This window comes from Schistosoma haematobium, chromosome 4 (genome assembly GCF_000699445.3).
Source record: "Schistosoma haematobium chromosome 4, whole genome shotgun sequence".
Taxonomy (NCBI): Eukaryota; Metazoa; Platyhelminthes; class Trematoda; order Strigeidida; family Schistosomatidae; genus Schistosoma; species Schistosoma haematobium.
In genome coordinates, this window is record NC_067199.1 from 13,257,130 (window position 1) to 13,278,999 (window position 21,870).

A 21,870-nucleotide genomic window follows, 5' to 3' on the forward strand; every position below is an offset into this window, starting at 1 on the left:
CACCATCTCCAGTCAACCTGAATGGCAAGTTAATGTAGGTCCTCCGTCTCTTTACGAAGTTGAAAAAGCCATAGGAAATCTGAAACGAGGGAGAGCAGCAGGCCCTGACAGGTTTACTCCTGAGATTTTTAAGGATGGTGGTCCAGTATTAGCAATGAGATTAACCGAGGTCTTAGGTGGAGTTTGGGAACTAGACGTAATCCCATCTGACTGGTCTCAATCACTGATTGTGCCAGTCTATAAGAAAGGACAAGATTCCTCCTGTGACAATTACAGAGGAATCAGTTTGACCAATATAGTGTCTAAAATATTAGCTTCAATAATACTTCGACGCCTAATCAAAGCTCGTGAAGAGCAGATTAGAGAAAACCAGGCCGGTTTTCGACCTGGACGTGGTTGTATAGATCAGATATTCACACTACGTCAGGTTCTAGAACAGACACAAATTCAGACGCCCCACAATGGTAGTATTTCTCGACCTTAAGGCAGCATTTAACTCTGTTGATCATAAGGTTCTATGGCAGTGTTTGTCACTGAAAGGAGTACCAAAGAAGTACATTAACCTTCTAAAGGCTCTCTACTCGAACACAACTGGTAGAGTAAGAGCTTATGGCGAACTGTCATCAGAATTGATCACCTCAAGTGGTGTTCGTCAGGGCTGTCCACTCTCCCCATTCTTGTTCAACTTTGTCATTGACGTGCTTTTAGAGATGACAATTTCCTCATCTGAATTTCCAGGGGTTGAACTTCTACCAGGAGATTTACTTTTTGATCTAGAATATGCCGATGACGTAGTTTTATTTGGTGAAGACGCTGACAAAATGCAGAGTCTTCTGACCACTCTAAGCAACAATGCAAGCATGTTCGGGATGCGATTCTCTCCCTCGAAATGCAAAATGTTGCTTCAGGATTGGGTTACATCGACACCCGAACTAGTGATAGGGAGCCAAGTAGTTGAGCGTGTCGACCGCTTCACTTATCTTGGAAGTCTCATCAGCCCTTGTGGTTTAGTGTGTGACGAAATCTCAGCGTGGATACAGAAAGCTCGACTAGCTTTTGCCAACCTGCGTCATTTATGGCGTAGGCGAGATATCCGTCTATCAACCAAAGGATGTGTTTACTGCGCAGCAGTTCGTCCCGTCCTACTTTATGGCAGTGAAACATGACCGGTAAGAGTAGAGGATATTCGTAGGTTACTAGTATTCGATCATAGGTGTCTTCGGAACATTGCTCGTATATCCTGGGACCACCGAGTAAGTAACTCAGTTGCTAGGAAACGGGTACTAGGTAAGGATGGCTGGGATACGTGTTACGTATGCCCAACCACCGACTGCCCCTACGTGCGATGTTTCATAGTGTTGGAGTAGGTTGGGAGAAAGCTAGAGACGGCCAGATCAAAACATGGCACAAATCCATGAAGTCACTGACAAGTGGACTGAGCCATGTTAGTAGGTGTAGACTACCTGGTTGGGGACCGCGAGATAATAGCAACCGATGGATAGAGACCCTGAATGACATGGCTCAAAATCGTTTGCAATGGAGCAGGTGCATCCACTCTTTGTGTTCTCCCAAATTCTAATCTTCTGAATTATTCGTGTCCTTTATTTTCTTTCCAAATTTATTTTACTGGATTATACTCTTTAAATAACATCTCCAAACCCTAATCTTCCCGATTACTGCTTATACTCTTATTACCTCTACCACTACGGGATTTGAATCGACAACTCCATCTCTGTGCTAATGTGGTGTGGCAACTCGAACTGATGTACGTACGTACGAAGTTCTACGTTGTTACTGACTGACTGACTGAGCATTACTGTTTATTACTAAAAAAAGATCAAGAACTGTCGAATTAGTGTGTGAGAAAGTATAGACATGTACGTATATGTATATCAGTAAGTGTTGTTTGTGCAGAGTTTGCTTGAAAGTACATATACTTAATAAGCAAGCTAGATACCGTGCTGTATTACTGTTGGTTATACAGACTGTAATGTAATACAAAGTGACGAAAATATTTCGAACAAACATTCGTAGTGAGCTATTGTTATATATTAAGATATATGGAGGGCTTCTAAAATGCATTACTTGATTCCATCCATGATAATGTCAAATACTTGTAAAGTTGGTAGTTAACTTTCTATCAAATTCTACTTACACCAAGTGAGGTCTAATCATGCGAAAAATATAAAATGATAATGCAAGAAAATACTCATTTGAATTGACCTTTTGTTTTACAAACCGTAATGTTTTCCAAAAACTGCTTACTTAAGTCTTAACGTATTACCTGTGGAGTTGTAACAGGCACATTGACCAAATCTACAAACTGAGACCTTTTAAGTGTTGAGTGTTTGTTTTGAAGATAGAACTCATCATATTTGCGCATTTATATAATAGTACTTCGCTGAATACGGACAAGTCAAAGAATGCATCTGAGAGCTTAATTGTGAAGAGTGGGGATTTTTTAGTTGGATGTGATGGCTTTTGTCTGGTATGCTTCTCACCGTATAAGTTATTGGTTGATCTACTATGTAGTGACTTACATATTTCGATTGTCGACGGTGTATATTGTGGATATTTATTTTATTTTATCATATAAAAGAGGAAATGGAGAAAGTAAGATGTTTTGATTTAATCCTGTGAATTTATTGACAGCTAATAATGGGCCTATAATATTTATCAAACTGAAGTAATATAAACCGTTCACATCGATCAGTTTAAAAATGGTAATCACTATCGGTCTTTTATGATGATTTATTATTAAATGTTTGATTAGCATAAAGAACTCTTAGCACAAGATATGCAATCTTACAATAAACTCCCGTCTTGTATTCATGAACTTGTAAATGTTTCGCCAAAGTGTAAAAAATTGTTCACCAGTGATCAACTACGGCTTACCTTTATCTACTAACGACTCCTATCAGTTCTACTCTTATTACATCTTTTTTCATCGCTATAATATATTTGACGAACTGCTTATATTGTAATCATTTGGAAGTACATACTAACCACAACTGTCAAAAATGTACAGTATTTTAATTTGCTGTAGGTTATAATTTTTATAAGTGTATGTAAGCACATAAGGATACTAATGTACATGATTAATTAAAGTAAATATGACAAAAGGAAAATAATACAATATGAGCACGCCTAAAAAAAAGGTGACCAACAGATGTGAGTTGATTGTCAGGCGTTAGGTAAGATATGAAAAATGACACATCCAGTAACAGAATGTTAAATGAGTTTGTCATGTTTTTCTATTTTGTGCAGAACACTTAGGATCCTACAGGCTTAATATATATGAGATGAGATGGTGAACAGGGTGGAATGAGAAAGACTTAAGGAAAAAAACTAGAAAAATTTATTAAACCAAAAAGCTGGCTGTTTCTGTCAAATACAATTAGTTTCAATGGCAAAAGTCAGTGTCAGTATGAAATTCTTCGAGTTCTGTAACCTGAACCGGGATTAACAGCAAAGATTTTCTTTTCAAAATACATTTAAATTCGTTAGTAAAAACGGTATGTTATTTCAAGTAAAATATACTATGAAACAGAATCCTTACATTCTAAATTATTCGAATGATTTTTTTTAGAAACCATCTTCAACTTTGAATTATCGTAAATGCGATGGTTCAATGTACTGTCTAGATTGTAATTAACCATCTTCAGAATAATAATAAATCATCACCATGATATTTGATTGTTATAATTAATTAACTTCACAAATTCATTCAATTCATTTTATTTAAGATTAGTTATCAACTATTCAAAAAAGGTGGATTATTTAGACCAAAACCAAACAATACCTTGTGCTTCATCATTTAACTTGTTACATGTTTCAATGAACCATTGAAATGGATTAAAAGCAATATCATTTGACTGTACACTATCAATAGGTATAAATGTTTGTGTAGTTTGTTGTATACATCTAATTCCATATAGGATATCACATTTAGATAGAGAAAATTGGCTTCCATCAACAGTTACTTCTTCCAATATAATTTTAGTATAGTCGTAGGTAACAATAAATGTATTATGTATAACAACTGAAACATTTGATATAACTTTTTCTGTATATTTTAAATCTGGGATCGAATCACAAAATTCAATGTATTTTGTTTGATCACATATTACTTTGCATAAGTTAACTGAAAGTCGATTAAAATAACCCATAGGACGACCTAATGGAAACCATATTTCAAGTACATATTCATTTTCTTCTATTTTATATTGTGTGGTCAAATCTATGTAATTTATTGTATTATTACATAAAAATTCCATTGAATTATTATCAGAAAATATACAAGGATATATCATATAAGGTTTAGGATTGTTTAGTTGTACATTTTTCAAATGATCATTAACTAAAATCAAATCATGAAGTTTAAATCCAGCTTCCAATAGATCTGTCAGTAGTAAAACACTATTAATTGATAAATTTGGTTCACTAATTGAATTAACTGATAGACTGAAATAATCTTTCTCAGTTTCAACTTGTTTTAAAAAACCTATAGGTGATTTTGATTTAGCTGAAGACCTCATGGCAAATTTACTTACTTGACGATGTGATGGTACATCTAAGTGATGATTTCGTTTGTTTTGAAGCAAACGGTGTTGTTGTATTGTTTGTTGATGAGATTTATTGGATGAAATTGATTTACACGTACGATATCCAAATGGAGGAAGTAGACAACGTATCAGTTGATATGGAATTGATTTATGATGGTCCCATAAACTCAAATATTCTTTTAAACTTTCATTTGAATAACCAGATATTGCACTTAAGTACCATCTAAGATATAAACTCTTACTACTGTTGTTCATATCATAATAAGCGGAAGTTATTACTTGTGGATTTATTATACCATTAATGATGGTAAGAAATACTGTTGGATGTAAAATTAAATAATTCTTTAAATACTTATGTTTTGAAAAATAGAGAAATTGACCGATCGAATGATAATAATTTAAACAATCCTCAATGTTATCAATTTTCATTTCGTCAAAAAATGTTTTGTCTAAAGTTAACTGATTATTACCAATTTTAGATGATGAACAGTTTTCATTATTTTGTTCTGATTGTAAGTTAAGTTTTACCATAAAATATGATTTCAGTTTATCTCGTATATAAACGATTAAAGAATACCATGATTTAGGAATGAAACAATCTTTATATAATGTCTGATAAGTATAATTTATTCGGTGTTCAATTTCACTCCATAATTCGTCTATGTTAGTGGTAGTGATCAAGTATGATTGATTTGTAACATGTAGTTTATCTTTAGGAGAAGAAGCAGTAAGATGTTTAGATAATGTCAGAGATAGATTAACAAAAGAGATATTTTCTAAAACGGTTATTTTATTATTTGCTTCATGTTTGTACAGATTAGGCAAATTAAATGATTCAGTGCATTTTGACAAATATTCAATAGTATTTATTATGTATTTTTGAAGTACGTTACAAACACCGTTTTGAGTACTTTTTATATTGTCATCTGATTCATTGTTTTGAATAGTTATCAGTGGGTTTTCTAATTTATTTTTTTCTAATGAATGATTTTGTTCTTCAATGATTTCATTAACATTGATAGAGTTCTGTGGAAAAGGCTTATATGGATCAATTTGATCACAATGTGTTCCTACTAATTTAATAATTGAACCTGGTGCATACATTCTCAATTGAAGTAAATGGAAATATAGATTATGAATTGTTTGTTGTAAATTTTCAACTAATAAATTTGTATTGAAAAGCAATATATAGAAGCTGTTAATATATAAAATATGTGGTAGAATTAATTCTAATCCAGAATATTGATTACATAAAGAAGAATGATTATGATCTAAATAACATAATTGAGGTAATGTAATTTCATAAAATATAACTTTAAATCCATTTGGTGATGAACAATGATTGATTAATATTGGTGACCATTCTAATGGTAATTCAACATTATTTGGAATATTTTGATTGATAGATTTATATTCAATTGAAAAATTTTCAAGTAGTGAAGGTAAACTAATCTGTGTACTTAAATTGATTGAACTCTCTTTCACTAAACGTTTGATTAATGTTGATTTTCCAGATAATTTATCACCAATTATGAAAATTTTAGTTGGTTTTATATTTGATAATTCTTTTAACTTTTGATCCTAATCAAAGTGATACAGTGATCATTATATGATAGTAACAATAATCAATAATAATAATAATCAATAATTAATAATCAATAATTAATAATCAATAATTAATAATTAATGAATTAAATTGATCTTACTTGATTCATTACCGGCAAATAATGAGTAGTAATAAGTTAATTTGTTAGTAGTATATGTTTTATTATTGTAAAAGATTATCAGAATTAATTATTCAGTATTGCAGTAATCTCTCTCTCTTTAACATACATTTAAATAGCAAATATTTTAAATAAAAATGTCTGATGATTTAGTTTATGATTAAAATTAAAGAAACAATTACTCATTTTGACAAATTTTAATAGTGTAATAAGCAGACAGAGTTCGTCTAAGGATTGTGATGTATTTGTACTGTACATGATTAAATTGTTTGAAATGATCAGGGTCAATCCATCACAATTTTCAGACTGACTCTGTCTCCTCACTATGTCATAAGTGTGAGTGTAGATGTGGATGCCTAGTTATTTCTTGGTAAAATATGAGAACCATACATTGAATACTTCATTTGCGAATTTCTATCATTTTTCCTTTATATTCTGTATAATTCTTGCTATTTGCAATCCTTCTCTATTTTCCTTTTTATTCTCTTGATCCGATATTCTTAGCCTTCTGATGCCATGGTTTCCAATTGATGTCATATACTAATTACGCCTGTTGACATAAGTAGCATACATCACAGCTATACTATTAAAATAGTCAGTATATTTCAATCATATTCAGTATGTTCAGTGCGTGATATATTGGATCATGCATTTCAAATTAGTCTTTGTACCTTTCTCCGAATTTAAGAGGAGAAAAATATGTTAACGACTGAAGTGCTTTTTTGGAAATTTTCAGTATTTAGCATCTCAATAGGTTGTTTGCCTTGTATAATATCGTGTGAGTACTTGAGGTGAGTATTCATAATTAATAGTTCTAAATTATCAAAGTTCATTGTAATATTTGAACAGTTGGCGAATAGATCTATAAAACATTTAAGTCCCAAATAGGACGAAACGTGCGTCCTGGATTCCCCTGCTAGTCACTATCCAACTTTGATTACAAAAAGCTTGTGAATTAAGGCAATAACGAGGCATACGCACAGTATGTACATATGCCAATAACAGACTGATCAATTACAGTCTTCAACCTCAATGGGAAGATACAAGCAAAATAATACCAAGTGAATTTAAATTCACCCCATTGCACAAGCAAGTGGCTATCAGGACTCAGTAACTGAGTGGATAACGCGATGGCGTTTGAAGTGAATGGTACTGGGTTCAAGTCCCAGAGTGAACATCAACTCTGAGACGCAGGTACATCCAGCTAACGAGTCCCAAATAGGACGAGACGCGCGTCCTGGATTCCACTGCTAGCCACTATCCATCATTGCTTATATTTAAGTAAACCATTCCATATATTAATGGAGAGAAGATATCAATTCATTAAGTTTCTCTTCTTAAGTTTTATCAACAAGACAATATCACCAACATAGTAGTCATACATAATCCCTTGTCATTTATGAATAATAAAATTGATACAATTGTTCATAAATGAAAACGAATGTGTAGTAACACAGTTTATCACTAGCAATCTAATCAGTAATAATATCAAGTAGTAATCCGTATTTCATATATTCATTTGACTAATAATCTATACATTTCTCTTTTTGTTGAAACAGTTAAATGTCATTCTGCTGACGATAAAACTATATAAAAATTATTTGTCCTTGCTTAGTGTTTTTTTTCAAAATAGTTAAAATTATTATAATGTAAATCTTCATATCGAAGAGAATAATAATAAATGTAAAATTAAGAAAAGAAAAATTGATTTTAAATTGTTTATAAGCAAAGATGGATAGTGATTAGTAGTGCGATCCAAGACAAGCGTTTCGTCCAATTTGGGACTCGTCAGTCCTAAACAACAGTGAGAAGATACAAGCAAACAATACCAAGTGGTCTTAGATTGTTCTTGACTAATACTAATTTGAACATATATTTTTTTAACTCATAGTAAGTCATCTACTTCTTTCGTTACTTTAAGGTTAATCACTTCATTTTACAGGTATTATCGTTCGTATATGTTTCTGTTGATTGTTAAACTATCTTTTAACTCAAAATGTATTTGCTTTCAAACATTAAAACAAACAATCACTTTGAAAATAACAAAATAATATTGAGTTAGTAAAGAGTTTTATTCACTTACTTCTAAATATTTCCATAAATGTTTAGTATCTATTGTTTTCCATAAATTTTGTGGTATACTGGTTAATGGATTACCTTGAAGCCAAAGACCAGATCTATTCAATCCTTTGTACAAGTGAGATATCTGGATATTTTTGAGTAAATATAAATCTCCAGGTAAAGTTGATAACTGATTATAGCTTACATCAAGTGTTCTAAGTTCTTTGAGTTGACATATTGTATTTGGCAGTGATGTAAGTTTATTTTCAGAGAGAAATAATTCTTCAAGACTAATCAAGCTATTTATATCATCAGGTAATTGACTTATCTATAAGAAAATAGTACAAACCAGAATAGGATTTTGTAAATTTTAGTAAAATGATAAATAGAAATAAATTTTTATAAAGTTAATGTCGAACTATATAGTCTGGAATTAGGTAAAAACCGTGAATCAGCTGAGTCATGTAAAAGGCGCTGTTCATTTGTACATTTGTAAGTGTTTCAGCATAATTTATAATCCAGTGGTAATTACAGGAGGAATCATCTAAAATATGGAAATATATAACCAAACGCCCTGGTACGGCGGAGAGTGGGGAGAGTCAACTCTTACTCTAAAAATGCTCTCACATGGTCACGAGAATACAGCCACTGACACAGAAGTCCTACTCATTGCCTTCTCGCACCAACGGTGTTCTTTACGAAATTCAGAGAACAAAAAGCGAACTATCACCGATTTAACCCGGTTGGTGAATATGGAGAATTCACCTAGGGGAGTTGGAAAACATCGATTCCAAACCAATGGTGCACATGGGCTCTGGGATCCTGGGGGAACAAATGGCGTATGAATCAATTGTTGGTCACCAGCTACCATGGGACTACATCTCCTCACGTTGCTTCACTGCCTTGTGGATCAGACCATTAGGTCGAAGGTTGAGGGTGTGACCCTCTAAGAACACCACGAGCTTTGGTCTGGGCACCCAGACAGTATCAGAACCCACACGCAAATCAAGTGACTTGTGTGGTGCATATGTATTCGGTGCTCCTATATACAAACTGATTAAACACTAACATCGTCAATGGTATATCTACTAGGTATGCTAGATAATTTCTTAATATCTAACAGCATGCGATATTATGAAATGAAAGCAGAGAATTCTGACTTCAAACAAGTGAGCCTTAGAATTAGGAATACACCAAAACATTTTATTAAAAAAGATAGAATATACTTGATAATTAGAAAATATTTTGTTTTGAATAAATCAAAGTGAATGATGCATCGATAAAATACCAACTAATATTTAGTATTTTTTACCGTTAGCTTAAACAGAATAGAAATAACAATGAATGATTTGTGAATATATACTGACAGGCATACTTGATCAAACAGGAACTATGGATACACTATTTTCGTTATATTGTGAATGGTATTATGCAAGTATTATGGGATAAAATAACAAGCAAACTCAAAATCTTTATTTCTTCATATTTCGAATAAAATTTCATATGGATAGCTTAAAAATGGAGTCGTCAAAGTTTCAATGCAAATATTGTAACTTCAAAATCCAATCCACTAGGAGGGGAGCTAGTACCTAACCCAATCATATTGAATGATGATCATCCTGTATGGTAAATGTAAACCGATGAGTTCAAACTACATTAATTATAGTTAGTCACGACATTTGACGGTTTTTGTTTCAGCCTCAGGTGTATAGTTGTTCTACACTCATTATATGCTTAACTAGAAAATTGTCTGGCTTCACGAATGGTGTCTTTCGAAAATCCCCAAATGTCTTGACTAAACCGTATTATTCCCTAATAATGCTTTCAAAATGTAATAAATATTTTTAAAAAAATTTGACTTACTTTATTTCGACTTAAATCTAATAGTTCTAATCCAATCATTCCACATAGTACTCCATTTTGCAAACAAGTTAAATTCATTGAAGACAATTTTAATACTTTAAGCATTTGAAACTTAGCTCCAAAATCTTTTGGTAATAAAACTGACTTATCATCTTCACCATCTAATTTGTTCTCAGATAAATCTAAGTATTCCAGTGTATTGCATAATGTAAACAATCCTTGTGGAATTTCTCTGAAATAATTTCTTGATAAATACAGTTCACGAAGTCTCTTTAGTAATGTTAAGTTTTCTGGAATAAAGTTTAACTGGCAACGATCAAGATGTAATGTCTATAGATTTGAAATTTTAAAAAAATAATTTACAAGGTTTGTGGAAGAAAAAATGAAAATGAACTTTTTTTGTTTGTGACAAATATTGTTTTTATTATCAATTAGCATCAGCCTTAATTTGTGAAAGCAAGTAATTTATGAGTTGAGTGGTGGCAGATTAATGATAACGTTAAGTGATGATCACGATGTATAACGAAACTTTGGTTTGAGCTACTGATGTTGACAGATATAAGTAAGTGAAATGTCTGGTGGTAGAAGGTTAGGAAGATCGAAGGAAAGAGAACGAGAATAGCGAATGATTGATGTGGAAACGAAGGAATGCTCAAGTCTGAGACAAGTGATTGACATTTTGCAAATGAAGGATTTACTGCATGGTTCTCAGATTTTACTAAGAGATTCTGTAATTTTATACTTGAATACATTTGGTTGTCCCCGATAGTGCTCTCGTTCACTACAAAACCACTAAATCCGAAGACCTTTAACATTTACGTTTCATTTAAGTGATTTGATCTAGTGTAGATTCATGAATGCATTAAATGCCTAAATGTCCGACAGTAGGGCACAATGTCTATATTGATTACTAACAGTTCTTCAGTTGAGGTCAATCTTTAATATTAATTAACTATGGATTCAGTAAGTGTACAAAAACAACTTAAGTAAACTATATATATTAGCTTTGACCTTTGAAAGTAGCTATTTCTAAGAAAGTTTTGAAAAGTTTGCCAATATTAAATTCATTTTAATGTATTCAATGAAAGATAACCATTAAATTATTATTTCAAATAGTGACAGTCCAAAGAAGAAAATATTTTAAGCAGCAGTAAAGCTATACAATCTACTTTTAGATAGTTTTACAAATATTAGCTTATCATAAAATGGAAATGTGCAAAGTTCATTATCTCTTGTCAAAGTATCATAAAGTTTTGAACCAAGCGACAATGCCTATTCATTTTCAACTTATTTGACTTATATCCATCAAGTGAACAATCAGTAATATTTCTATTAGTGACTGGCTTCATGAAGTTTTTCCTGGAGTTCTAGTGAGAAACCGTGGCCAGTAGAGTTCAACTGTGTTTGTTGTAGAGACAGTAACTCACTGAAGCCAATGGTGAACGGTCGCTCAATATCGTAGATTGGTTGAAGTTAGAAATTACCACTGTTGGATACCGGCTTAGTGGTCTAGAGGTTAAACGTTCGCGCGCTAGACCGACGGTCCTGGGATCGAGTCCCGCGTGCGGGATCGTGGATACGCAACGCTCGCAACTCTTATTCTAGGACTTAATGACCATCCAGTGCTTCCAGATTTCCCATGGTGGTCTAGCTGTAATCGACTCAGAAATTCAACCATTAAAAATGGCTACAATATCCACAAATCCCCAATCTGATAAGTAATTCTTGTTTAATTATTACGTGAATTATATTCAACACTTGAAATGCTTCATTAACTTTTGTTAATTTCAATAATGACGCAATACCTTTTTTATTTCATGCTGTTTTTATTTAAATTAATAATTCATTAGAAATAGTATTTGACTGTTTTGTTATTTCATTTATGAAAATGATTTTATGTATTGGCGCTAACTGAAAATCTTGTAGACATGGTATTATTGTCATGACAGGAGTATATCTAGCAAAGTCGGATCTCAATATAGTAATAGCTTTGAAGTTAATTACGTCAAATATGAGTTTTAAGAAATTAATAAATTATTCAATCAAATAATAATAATGAACAAGATTTAAAAATCAATGTTTTATTTAAACAACTTCGAACTGTTCTCAACGATTAAAATATTGAATTTCGCAAACTCAAAAATAGGGAAGTTTTGTTCAGTATAAGCATATCTAATTGATAAGTCTGTGAAAATATGACGAGGGAAAATTACTATTTTCATCTTCAATATAATAAATGAAGTTCTTTAGATGTAAAACGTATACAGCGATAATAAATGTGTTGATAAATCACTTAAACGATCAGAAAATAATGAATTATCAACACATTATTGATTATGCGTACTTTTTCACGTTATTAAAGACTGAAATGATAAGTGGCTGTTGGCTTATGATCCACTTGAATAGATGAAATGGCAATGTTTACATTTTCAAATTGATCATGTATCGGATAGTGGTTAACAGTGCAACCCTGTGGCCTAGCTAATGACATTTAAAAACATAGGTACTAGATTTACATCTTAATGTGTGGTGTGAAATCGAATACAGCTGATGAGTCTAAAATAAAGTGCAGTGCTCATTGCAAATTTTATTGTTAATTACTACTCATAATATATAACAAAGGTATTTCAAAGTAAGGAATAGGAAAACTTACAGTGAGTCTTCGTAGTTTAAAAATGACGGTCGGTATATGATGTGATTTCATTTGACCTGATCGAAGTAATGTATCTAGTCGTTCAGCAATTGAAATTGCAGTTTCTTCTGCTACAATAGATTTTCTTGGTTTATTTACTTCTATTGTAATATTATTTTCTCCAGCTTCATCAGTTGAGTCAATAAAATTAACCATTTTAACTTTGGAAACTTTCCTTGGTTTAATCAAAGCTTTTATAAAGTGTCGATAATCTAAATGCAAGGCTTTTAATTTATAAAGTTTTGAAAATTCATCCGGAAGTGACGTTATCTCATTTCCATATAAATTTATTGTACGTAATTTAGAGCAATTAATGATCTGTATTGGTAATGTACTTAGTCCCATTCGTTTAGCCACTAGACAACGTAACTCCAACAAGTTACCTATCTGTGTATCGAAAAGAAAAGGAGGTTTTGTGTTCATTGGTTATTTAAAATTCAGTTGTTAGAAGAATCATAATTAGTTTATAAATATTTCTTGAAGAAAGTCGATAGGTTGTTGACAGTGAATGTAAGTCGTAGATTAACAATACTTTTGATATAACGTAACGATATACTGGTTATACTGAAATTGGAAATTTTGATGTGTAATTGTACAAAAAGTACATAAAAGTTAAATATTACTTATTGAAATCGTGAAATCATGATTTCAAAATTACAAAGTACTAGTGAAATAACCACATTTCCATTTAGTCTTCACTACTGTTTTAAAATGAATGATCATTCTAATTAATGTAGTTTGAGTAAGAATTACTTAAAAAATCTGGTAAGAAAGTTGAAATAACTAACATTATTTTCAGTGAAGCTAATCGATGAAACTCTGAAGGGGGACAAGAGATCCACAAGTGTATTTCAGATTTGAAACATAGATTGGATCAATTTGTAACCCTAACTAGACAGGTATTTGAAGATATCACAAAATGTATCCAGTCCAAATGTCAATTGCTCATCAAACGATAATTTGATCATTTACATAATCACAATCTTAAAGAATCAAGTGGTCAGTTTCTCTTGGGATGACCACCCCCAGTATTAATAAGGAGATGCACATTACTAGTAAAATTAAAATACCATACTGTTGTAACGAGATGGGACTGCAGGTCTTTGATAAGCAGCATTTATTTATCGATCGATTACAATGACAGTGACACGTAAACACGTAAGGACAACCTAGTGCCCTGATTGGTCTCGCTTCCCTGTCTAGCCCAGCCAGTTGAGTCAAGAACGCAAGTCACAGCCTCTGAGTTATGAATCATTATATTTCAAACATACCTTGTTTATATACCAATCAAGCATACCACATCGTACCATAAAAATAGAAAACAACATTTTGTACAATATTCAACGAGTGAACAGATATCGACCAATAGGAAATGTCCATTTAAAGTCCAAGGACACCATTGGACTTAACATCATAATTATTGGTCTATTCCTCCGCATCCATACATACAAGTGACATGGAGTGTACCCATCTAAGGGAGAACTTACAGAGGGATTTTAAAAATGTATAAGGTATCAAAATGTAATTAAACATAAGCCTTGAAAATTTCCAAATTTCTAGATTTCCTATCTTATCAATATTTATGTAGATTCTCAAGAGATAACGAAAACTTTAGTTAAGTAAGTGATAAATCTTTACATAGGATCTGGATTGAAGTAGGGTTGTTCATGTTATTAGTTTCCATTTGTAAACCGTTTTCATAAAGTTATGACACCAACAAGAGAACTACTGGAAACCAGAGAATACTAAGCAAAAGTTTCATTCTATTTTTGAGTTCATCAATATTGTTCATCATCGAACGGTTGATGGAATGCAGCGACAAACTTCAGGAATTATGGAACCTGAGTATTCATTAAACTAATGAGTAAGAATTCCATGATCTAATTTCCAAACTATAATTAATCAATTTAATCTATTCAGTAGTCATCTAATGTTTATAGTCGTACTCACCTTATTCTGAACATTTATAAAATGTGTCACAATCTCTTAAAAGAATTTAAGACATTCTCTTAATAGTTAATCATTATTCCGTTGAGTAAGTTTTAGAGATTAATTCTCAATTCTTTCTTAACTATTATTAGTCAGTGACAAAAACTATCTCCAAAAAAGATTAATTAATCTGTTCGAACTGCATATTATTGATTTTAATAAGCTTATAAATTATCTAGAAATGACATAAAGAAGGTAATCATAAGTGTAATGAATAGATTATGGATAAATCGGTAAAAAAAATATAAAGGATATTATAACTTGGAATAGAATTTAGATAAAATCTCTATTTCTAACAAACGGAAATGGTGAGACTATGATTTGTGGACGACCCTTGAGCGACGGTAAAGTGACCTAGAGAATGTCCATCTACTTACTATAGGTAAATGAGGATTATAAGGTAGTTTGAAGAATAAGGATTGTGATTTACAATTGATGGTTAGGATTAGGGATTAGATTTATGGTTTTCATCACGAACTGACATAAGCTAAAATGCCAAAACGCTATTTAGCTAAACGGATGAATGAATCTCACGCCAAAATCCAAGACCTGTTATCCTAAATCTGATTGATTCATCCATAACTCATAGTTTCGCCATGGAAATATTATCTAGAAAGAAATTGAGTATTGTTAATATCAATAGGAATAAGTTGTTTTCTATTTCATGAAGTATTGATTCATCAGGATAAAAGTATGATGAAGCAATATATTGATTATCATTATTGAAGATAATGGAATTGTTTCGACGACTTATTCAATATTATTTAATATTAGACAAGAGAAAAAAGGTATTTTTCTTCTGTGAATATATTTCTTACTATAAATAGGATGTATAGAAGGAAATAAGTTTATTTTTATACATTAAGCATACTTTTAGGACAAATTAGATTAAACGGTGTACAAAGTATGAATTTTTTTATACATCGTATTAAGTATGGTATTACTGTCAATAGTTCACTAGAGCATGAAGTAAACATTGATGCGAGTGTTAAAGCTAACCAAAACAAATTTTTTCAGAGAATTCATTATCATTCAGAAAATAATTAACACTATCCAGATGTTCAGTAAATTAAGAACAATCTAAAGTGTATATGGCCGTTTTGCTCAAGTTAAGAACAAGCTTGCATTAACAACTAATATTACTCTTTGAAACGATTGATAAAAACACAAGCTTAGTTTAGGAAGTTCTCTAGTGTCGGTTGCTATGTTAAGCCCATAAACCTTATTCTAGCTTCTGGACAGGCCAATTTATCCATTCATCTTGAGTCACCTTTTCACCTCGCTAATTATTCAATTATCAACCTTGAGTGTTTTTGTATAAGCGCATATGCGTGTATACTTCTTACTCTATTCATCAGTCTGTAACCTATTTTTATCTGGCTACAAATAATGAATACCGCTTGATTAAATGGAGTCGTCTCACACGATTTTTCCACTGAGCGTCCTTTCGTTTCGCAAAATAATCTACAACGAGGCTCATTATTCTAAAGATAGAACCTTTAAGAATATGTGGAATGTTTAATGGCAAACTTTATAAAGGAAACAATGAAAATTGCATTTTATTTATCAAATAATTCGTATTTCTGCTAATAGTGTTGATAATTTTTTTTGTATAAAAATATATTTTTAGAAACAGAATTTATTCAATGAAGTGAAAGTGGATAGAATATTTGAATAATTTTACGATTATGTATTATATATCTAACTAGTCTGTTAAATTGTTAGTGAATCAGAACTTTTGAAGGCAATTTTATAACAGAGCCAACAATGATAATAATATCAGAAGAGGTTTAGTGATTTCAATAGTTGAAATCATGCGTCAATTGAAGCTAGATCATCATGGAAAACCTGAAAGCACTGGACGACCGTTTCGTTCTAGTATGGGACTCCTCAGCAGTACGCACCCACAATACCGCCCCCTGCGAGATTCGAACCCAGGACCTACCAGTCTCGCGCGCGAGCACTTAACCACTAGACCACTGAGCCGACCGGCATCTGACGGTGTTAATGTTTAACTTCAACTAATCCACGAAATTGAACGACACATCCACCATTGTCTTCAGTGAGTTACTATTTCACAACTGGCCTAGTTGAACTCCACTGGTCACTGCTTCTCACTAGAACTCCAAGAAAATGCCTCTTGAAGTCATTCACTAGTGAGCAGATGATTATTTTCAGTTATTATTATCGTTAGTTTAGATCTTTAATTTAAGCCGATTTGAAATCTTTCTTAACTATGATCAACGTTCTATTTATGGTCTGATATAGAAATTCTGCTTACATTAGATCACTAGAAAGCTGATGCTTGTCATTTTGCTGGAATGATCTTATGATAATCGTATACATTACATAAACACATAATGATGTCATGAATGGATTAATGTTACACCACTAATGAAAACCTGGAAGCACTAGACAGTCGTTTCGTTCTAATATGGGACTCCTCAAAAGTGCGCATTCACTGAAAACAGTGGTGGACAGTCGTGATTAAAGTTCGACATTACACCATCGGATGCTGGCCGGCTCAGTGGCCCTGGGTTGGAATCTCTTGGGGGCGGGATCGTGGATGCGCACTGCTGAAGAGTTCCATACTAGGACGGAACGGCTGTCCAGTGCTTCTAGGTTTTCCATGGTGGTCTAGCTTCAATTGACTCATGATTTCAACTAACGATAATAATACTTTAAAATGCTGAAATCACAAACTGATCTCAGCTAAACCACCATTAAATACCTTAAAGCATTAGACGGTTATTTTGTTATAGTATAGAACTCCTGAAGAATGAGTATCTACATCTTCACATGTACAATCTCCACAAATCCTCCCTCCATATTTCTAATACTACTACTACTAATAATAATAATAATAACAATAATAATAATAATAGTAATAATAATGATCATAGTAAAAGTTTACTTACCATTGTAGGAAGTTCATTTGTCCAATTCTCACTTAAATCTAATTTAGTTAAACTAATTATTTGAAATATAATTTTTGGAATAAATTTTAAATCACACGAAGATATTTTTAATGTTTTCAAATGAATTAAACGATTCATCTCTTTTGGTAATTGTACATTATCTAATTTTTCATTGTTATTATCATTGAAATCAATTGATTTATTTCTATTTATTAATTTACTATGACGATGAATTGATTCATTATTATTAATTGAATTCATTTCAGATACTTCAGTGTAACCACGTAAATTATTATGACTTATATCCAAATATTGTAAATTAATCATATCACATATTTCTGATGGTAAATAACTAAGATTATTATTAGATAAATTTAATTTAGTTATTGTTAGTCCTAGAATAATGAAAAAATTCAATCATTAAATGAATGGATTAAGTTAGATCAACAAAGGAATGTTAAGTATTAACTAGCAAAGTTTATCATCGACTCCAGTAAACCATCTTAAATGAAATAGATTAAACAATGATGAAAGGGTCATTATGATGAGTAGTCGTATTCATATAAATCATTCTATTAAGTCTAATTGTCAGATGGTTGAATATTGATGACTAAAGTGCGAGGACTGAACTGGAATTTCACTTCAACTCAGAACTATTCATTCTTCAGTAACGATTACTTCAAGTGCAAGTAATCAGAGGGATTTAGAGTGTGTTTTGTTTTTGTGAACAAGATACTTTCACACTTTTAACCTGAATCATCCAAATTTTTCTTCTGAAATAAATTCGTGATATAGTGCAGACATAATTGAATATCATCGGCATGTACTGTATTATCATTAAAATAAGCATTTATAATAGTTGGATTCACCAATCGATCTAAGTCAGATCATCATTGAAAGCATGGAAGCACGGGATAACCATTTCGCTTTAATAGAGGACTCTTCAGCAGTGCGAATCCATGATCCCATACTCGGGACTCGAACCCAAGACCTGGCGTCTCGTACGCGAACGCTTAGCCTCTAGACCACTGAGTTGGCATCCAACAGTGTTAATGTTTGATTTCAATTGATACACGATCTAGCGCAACACTTCATTCATTGTCTGAGGTCGATAACTATCTCACACCTGACACGGATTGAACCCCACTGGCTTAAGTCCATTCGTGAATTCAACTGGTAAAAAATATTAAAATCTTCACAAATCGCCTTACTAAAATAGGCATGTTAATACTTTCAAGTCAGCTTTTATCTTAATAATTTTTTCCCATAGAAAATAAATTCAATTATCATGTTTGGACTTAAAAATACTCTGATTTTTATTATTTGTTTATTTATTTTACTATTTGAACACATAAATATTGGTATATAAAGGCATGGAATACATATGCACCACACAAGTCACTTGATTTGCGTGTGGGTTCTGATACTGTCTGGGTGCCCGAACCAAAGCTCGTGGTGTTCTTAGAGGGTCACACCCTCAACCTTCGACCTAATGGTCTGATCCACAAGGCAGTGAAGCAACGTGAGGAGATGTAGTCCCATGGTAGCTGGTGACCAACAATTGATTCATACGCCATTTGTTCCCCCAGGATCCCAGAGCCCATGTGCACCATTGGTTTGGAATCGATGTTTTCCAACTCCCTAGGTGAATTCTCCATATTCACCAACCGGGTTAAATCGGTGATAGTTCGCTTTTTGTTCTCTGAATTTCGTAAAGAACACCGTTGGTGCGAGAAGGCAATGAGTAGGACTTCTGTGTCAGTGGCTGTATTCTCGTGACCATGTGAGAGCATTTTTAGAGTAAGAGTTGACTCTCCTCACTCTCGGCCGTACCAGGGCATTTGGGGGCATGATTTGCATTATTTACTTTATATTAATAAAAGTGATTCTAGCATAACGTGTTAGTTTTGAGTTGTAAATGTTGTAATTACTTTGTTCATATCATTTATGATAACTTCAAAATTTCTATCTATCTATCTGTCTATCTATTTATCTACTCATCTATTCATAATAGCTAATTCAATGTGTACATGTTTATTATGAGTGAAAGTTTTTCATTTTTTTTAAACCAAATCGATTGCTCAGGTTTATTTCAGGATAAAGCGGCAGATTAGTTAAAATATACAAGATATACGCGCTTCGAAAACACTTTTATTTAAAACTGTCACAAAGTTATTATTTTTACCCAGTTAAATGTCTTGTTCATTTTTTATAGTATATTAATACAAATATTAAAGTGAAAAATAACAACAGTGAATAAGCAATATTGTGTTGTTTTTAAAGTATTTAAATTTCATTCATATCGAAATAAAAGATTTCCGTTTGAAGAAGTAATATCAAGAGTTACATTGAGAAGGTGAAGAAAATTTGTAGCTCAGGTAGATGATTTCGATGTAGTTATGTTTTGTGAAATGGATGGTTTGGTCGTAGAGCTTTCATCGTTTTTCTGAACGACATCATCGGCACAAACTTCTATACAAGCTGTGAGTCACGGATGAAGAAATTCGAACACTTCATTTCTACTTAAAGTTTGTAAAGATTATGTCGTCTAGAAGAACGATGAAAGCTCGCTGACCAAAACATCTAGCTTAGAAAACAAAACTCGAATAAAATCGTATTACATATTAAATCATTCATTAAGAAAATTATCAGGTCAACAGTATTTTTTGCATCATAGAAGATACTATAATTTAATTACACTCAGTATAACTTTCATAAATTATTTTGATAGGCATAAACATAGTAAACAGTCATTACTGATTACTAACGAAAAAGATCAAAGTAAGATTATCATCAAGTAAACTGATAAAGCTGAAAAGTAGCTTTCAAATTTATTTATTAACTACTTCACATGGTTTTGAAACCGCTTAAATCACTTGATTAGATTACATGGTTATTGACTTGTAAAAAGTATTATTTTTTCATTACCCACTTATGGTTCGTATGTGTTACGAAATTCAGTGTAGTTCATTTGTAACGAGTTAAACAAGTGCTAAGTAATCACATTTCTAGACAGTTAGGATCAACGTAAAAATAGTTCTATTGAAAATGAACTTAATCCGTTATTTTTCCTATAAAGGCATAATGAATGGTAACTACAATAGTATGTGGAATATTATTTAGCTAATCACTGTCAGCTAACAACTAAAATGATCGAAATGTTAGTATGCTAAAATCGGGTTCTTATGCTTATGATAAAAATTTTTAAAGTGTTTAGATATGTTGACTAAACATTGTTCTCTTGCCAGTTTCATCAGAACTAACACAAGTATAACAAAATGTAATTGTCTAGAGTTCAATCTTATATGTAAATCATGAATGTGTATCGCTAAACAATCTCTTAGTATTCATTGGTCTTTCAAAAGATATTGATCCGTGACGAAAGTTATCACCAAGTCAATATCATCTAATAATTGTATCATTTTATTAATATTTTAGAGAATATTTAAGTGTATTATATAAACTATCATTTTAGTTGCATAGCAACAGATACTAACTAAAAATCATACCGTTTTATTAGGAGAATAGTTTTCTATAAACATATATAGGTGGTTTGAATTTATGCAGGTATAAAATTCTTATTTTAATGAAACAATACAAAATTTGTCTGGTTATATAAATATATCTATATATAATTGAGCTCTTATTTTGATAATATTAGTCAAGCATAAAATCTATGCTTCTTTTTGATTAAAGATACCTATACTATAATTATTTGTTAGATAATTCATTTTATGTAACAACTTTAAATAAGAAAGTATTATCCTATTGTATTGAACACTTCTTTATTTCAATATAAGATAAGAGATGAGAAAAAGGCATAGAATAATTTTTAAGCTTTCACATATAAGCTTTATTATCTTAGATTGTATTAGATGGATGATAATTGGATACAATAAAAATTGATTAGTCAACTGGAAAGATAATTTTCTGATTAAATTTATATGAATATAAGTTGATTGAATTATCAGTTCATTCCTGTTACAATGGTAAAGATCATGAGTCAGTTGAAGCAAGACAACTAAAGAAAATCTGGAAGCACAGTGGAGTTCAACCAG

The 21,870-nt window shown here is 31.9% G+C and overlaps 1 protein-coding gene across 1 annotated transcript; it reads right to left on the reverse strand.

Moving 5' to 3' along the window:
- Positions 1-3,776: 3,776 nt before the first annotated feature.
- On the reverse strand, positions 3,777-18,139 carry LRIT1 (Leucine-rich repeat, immunoglobulin-like domain and transmembrane domain-containing protein 1; the record flags this gene model as incomplete). Its single annotated transcript, XM_012944508.3, has 5 exons — positions 3,777-6,146; positions 8,373-8,678; positions 10,214-10,543; positions 12,867-13,292; positions 17,813-18,139. 5 exons carry the CDS (start codon positions 18,137-18,139, stop codon positions 3,777-3,779), a joined length of 3,759 nt encoding a protein of 1,252 aa, XP_012799962.1.
- Between the last annotated feature and the right edge of the window lie 3,731 nt (positions 18,140-21,870).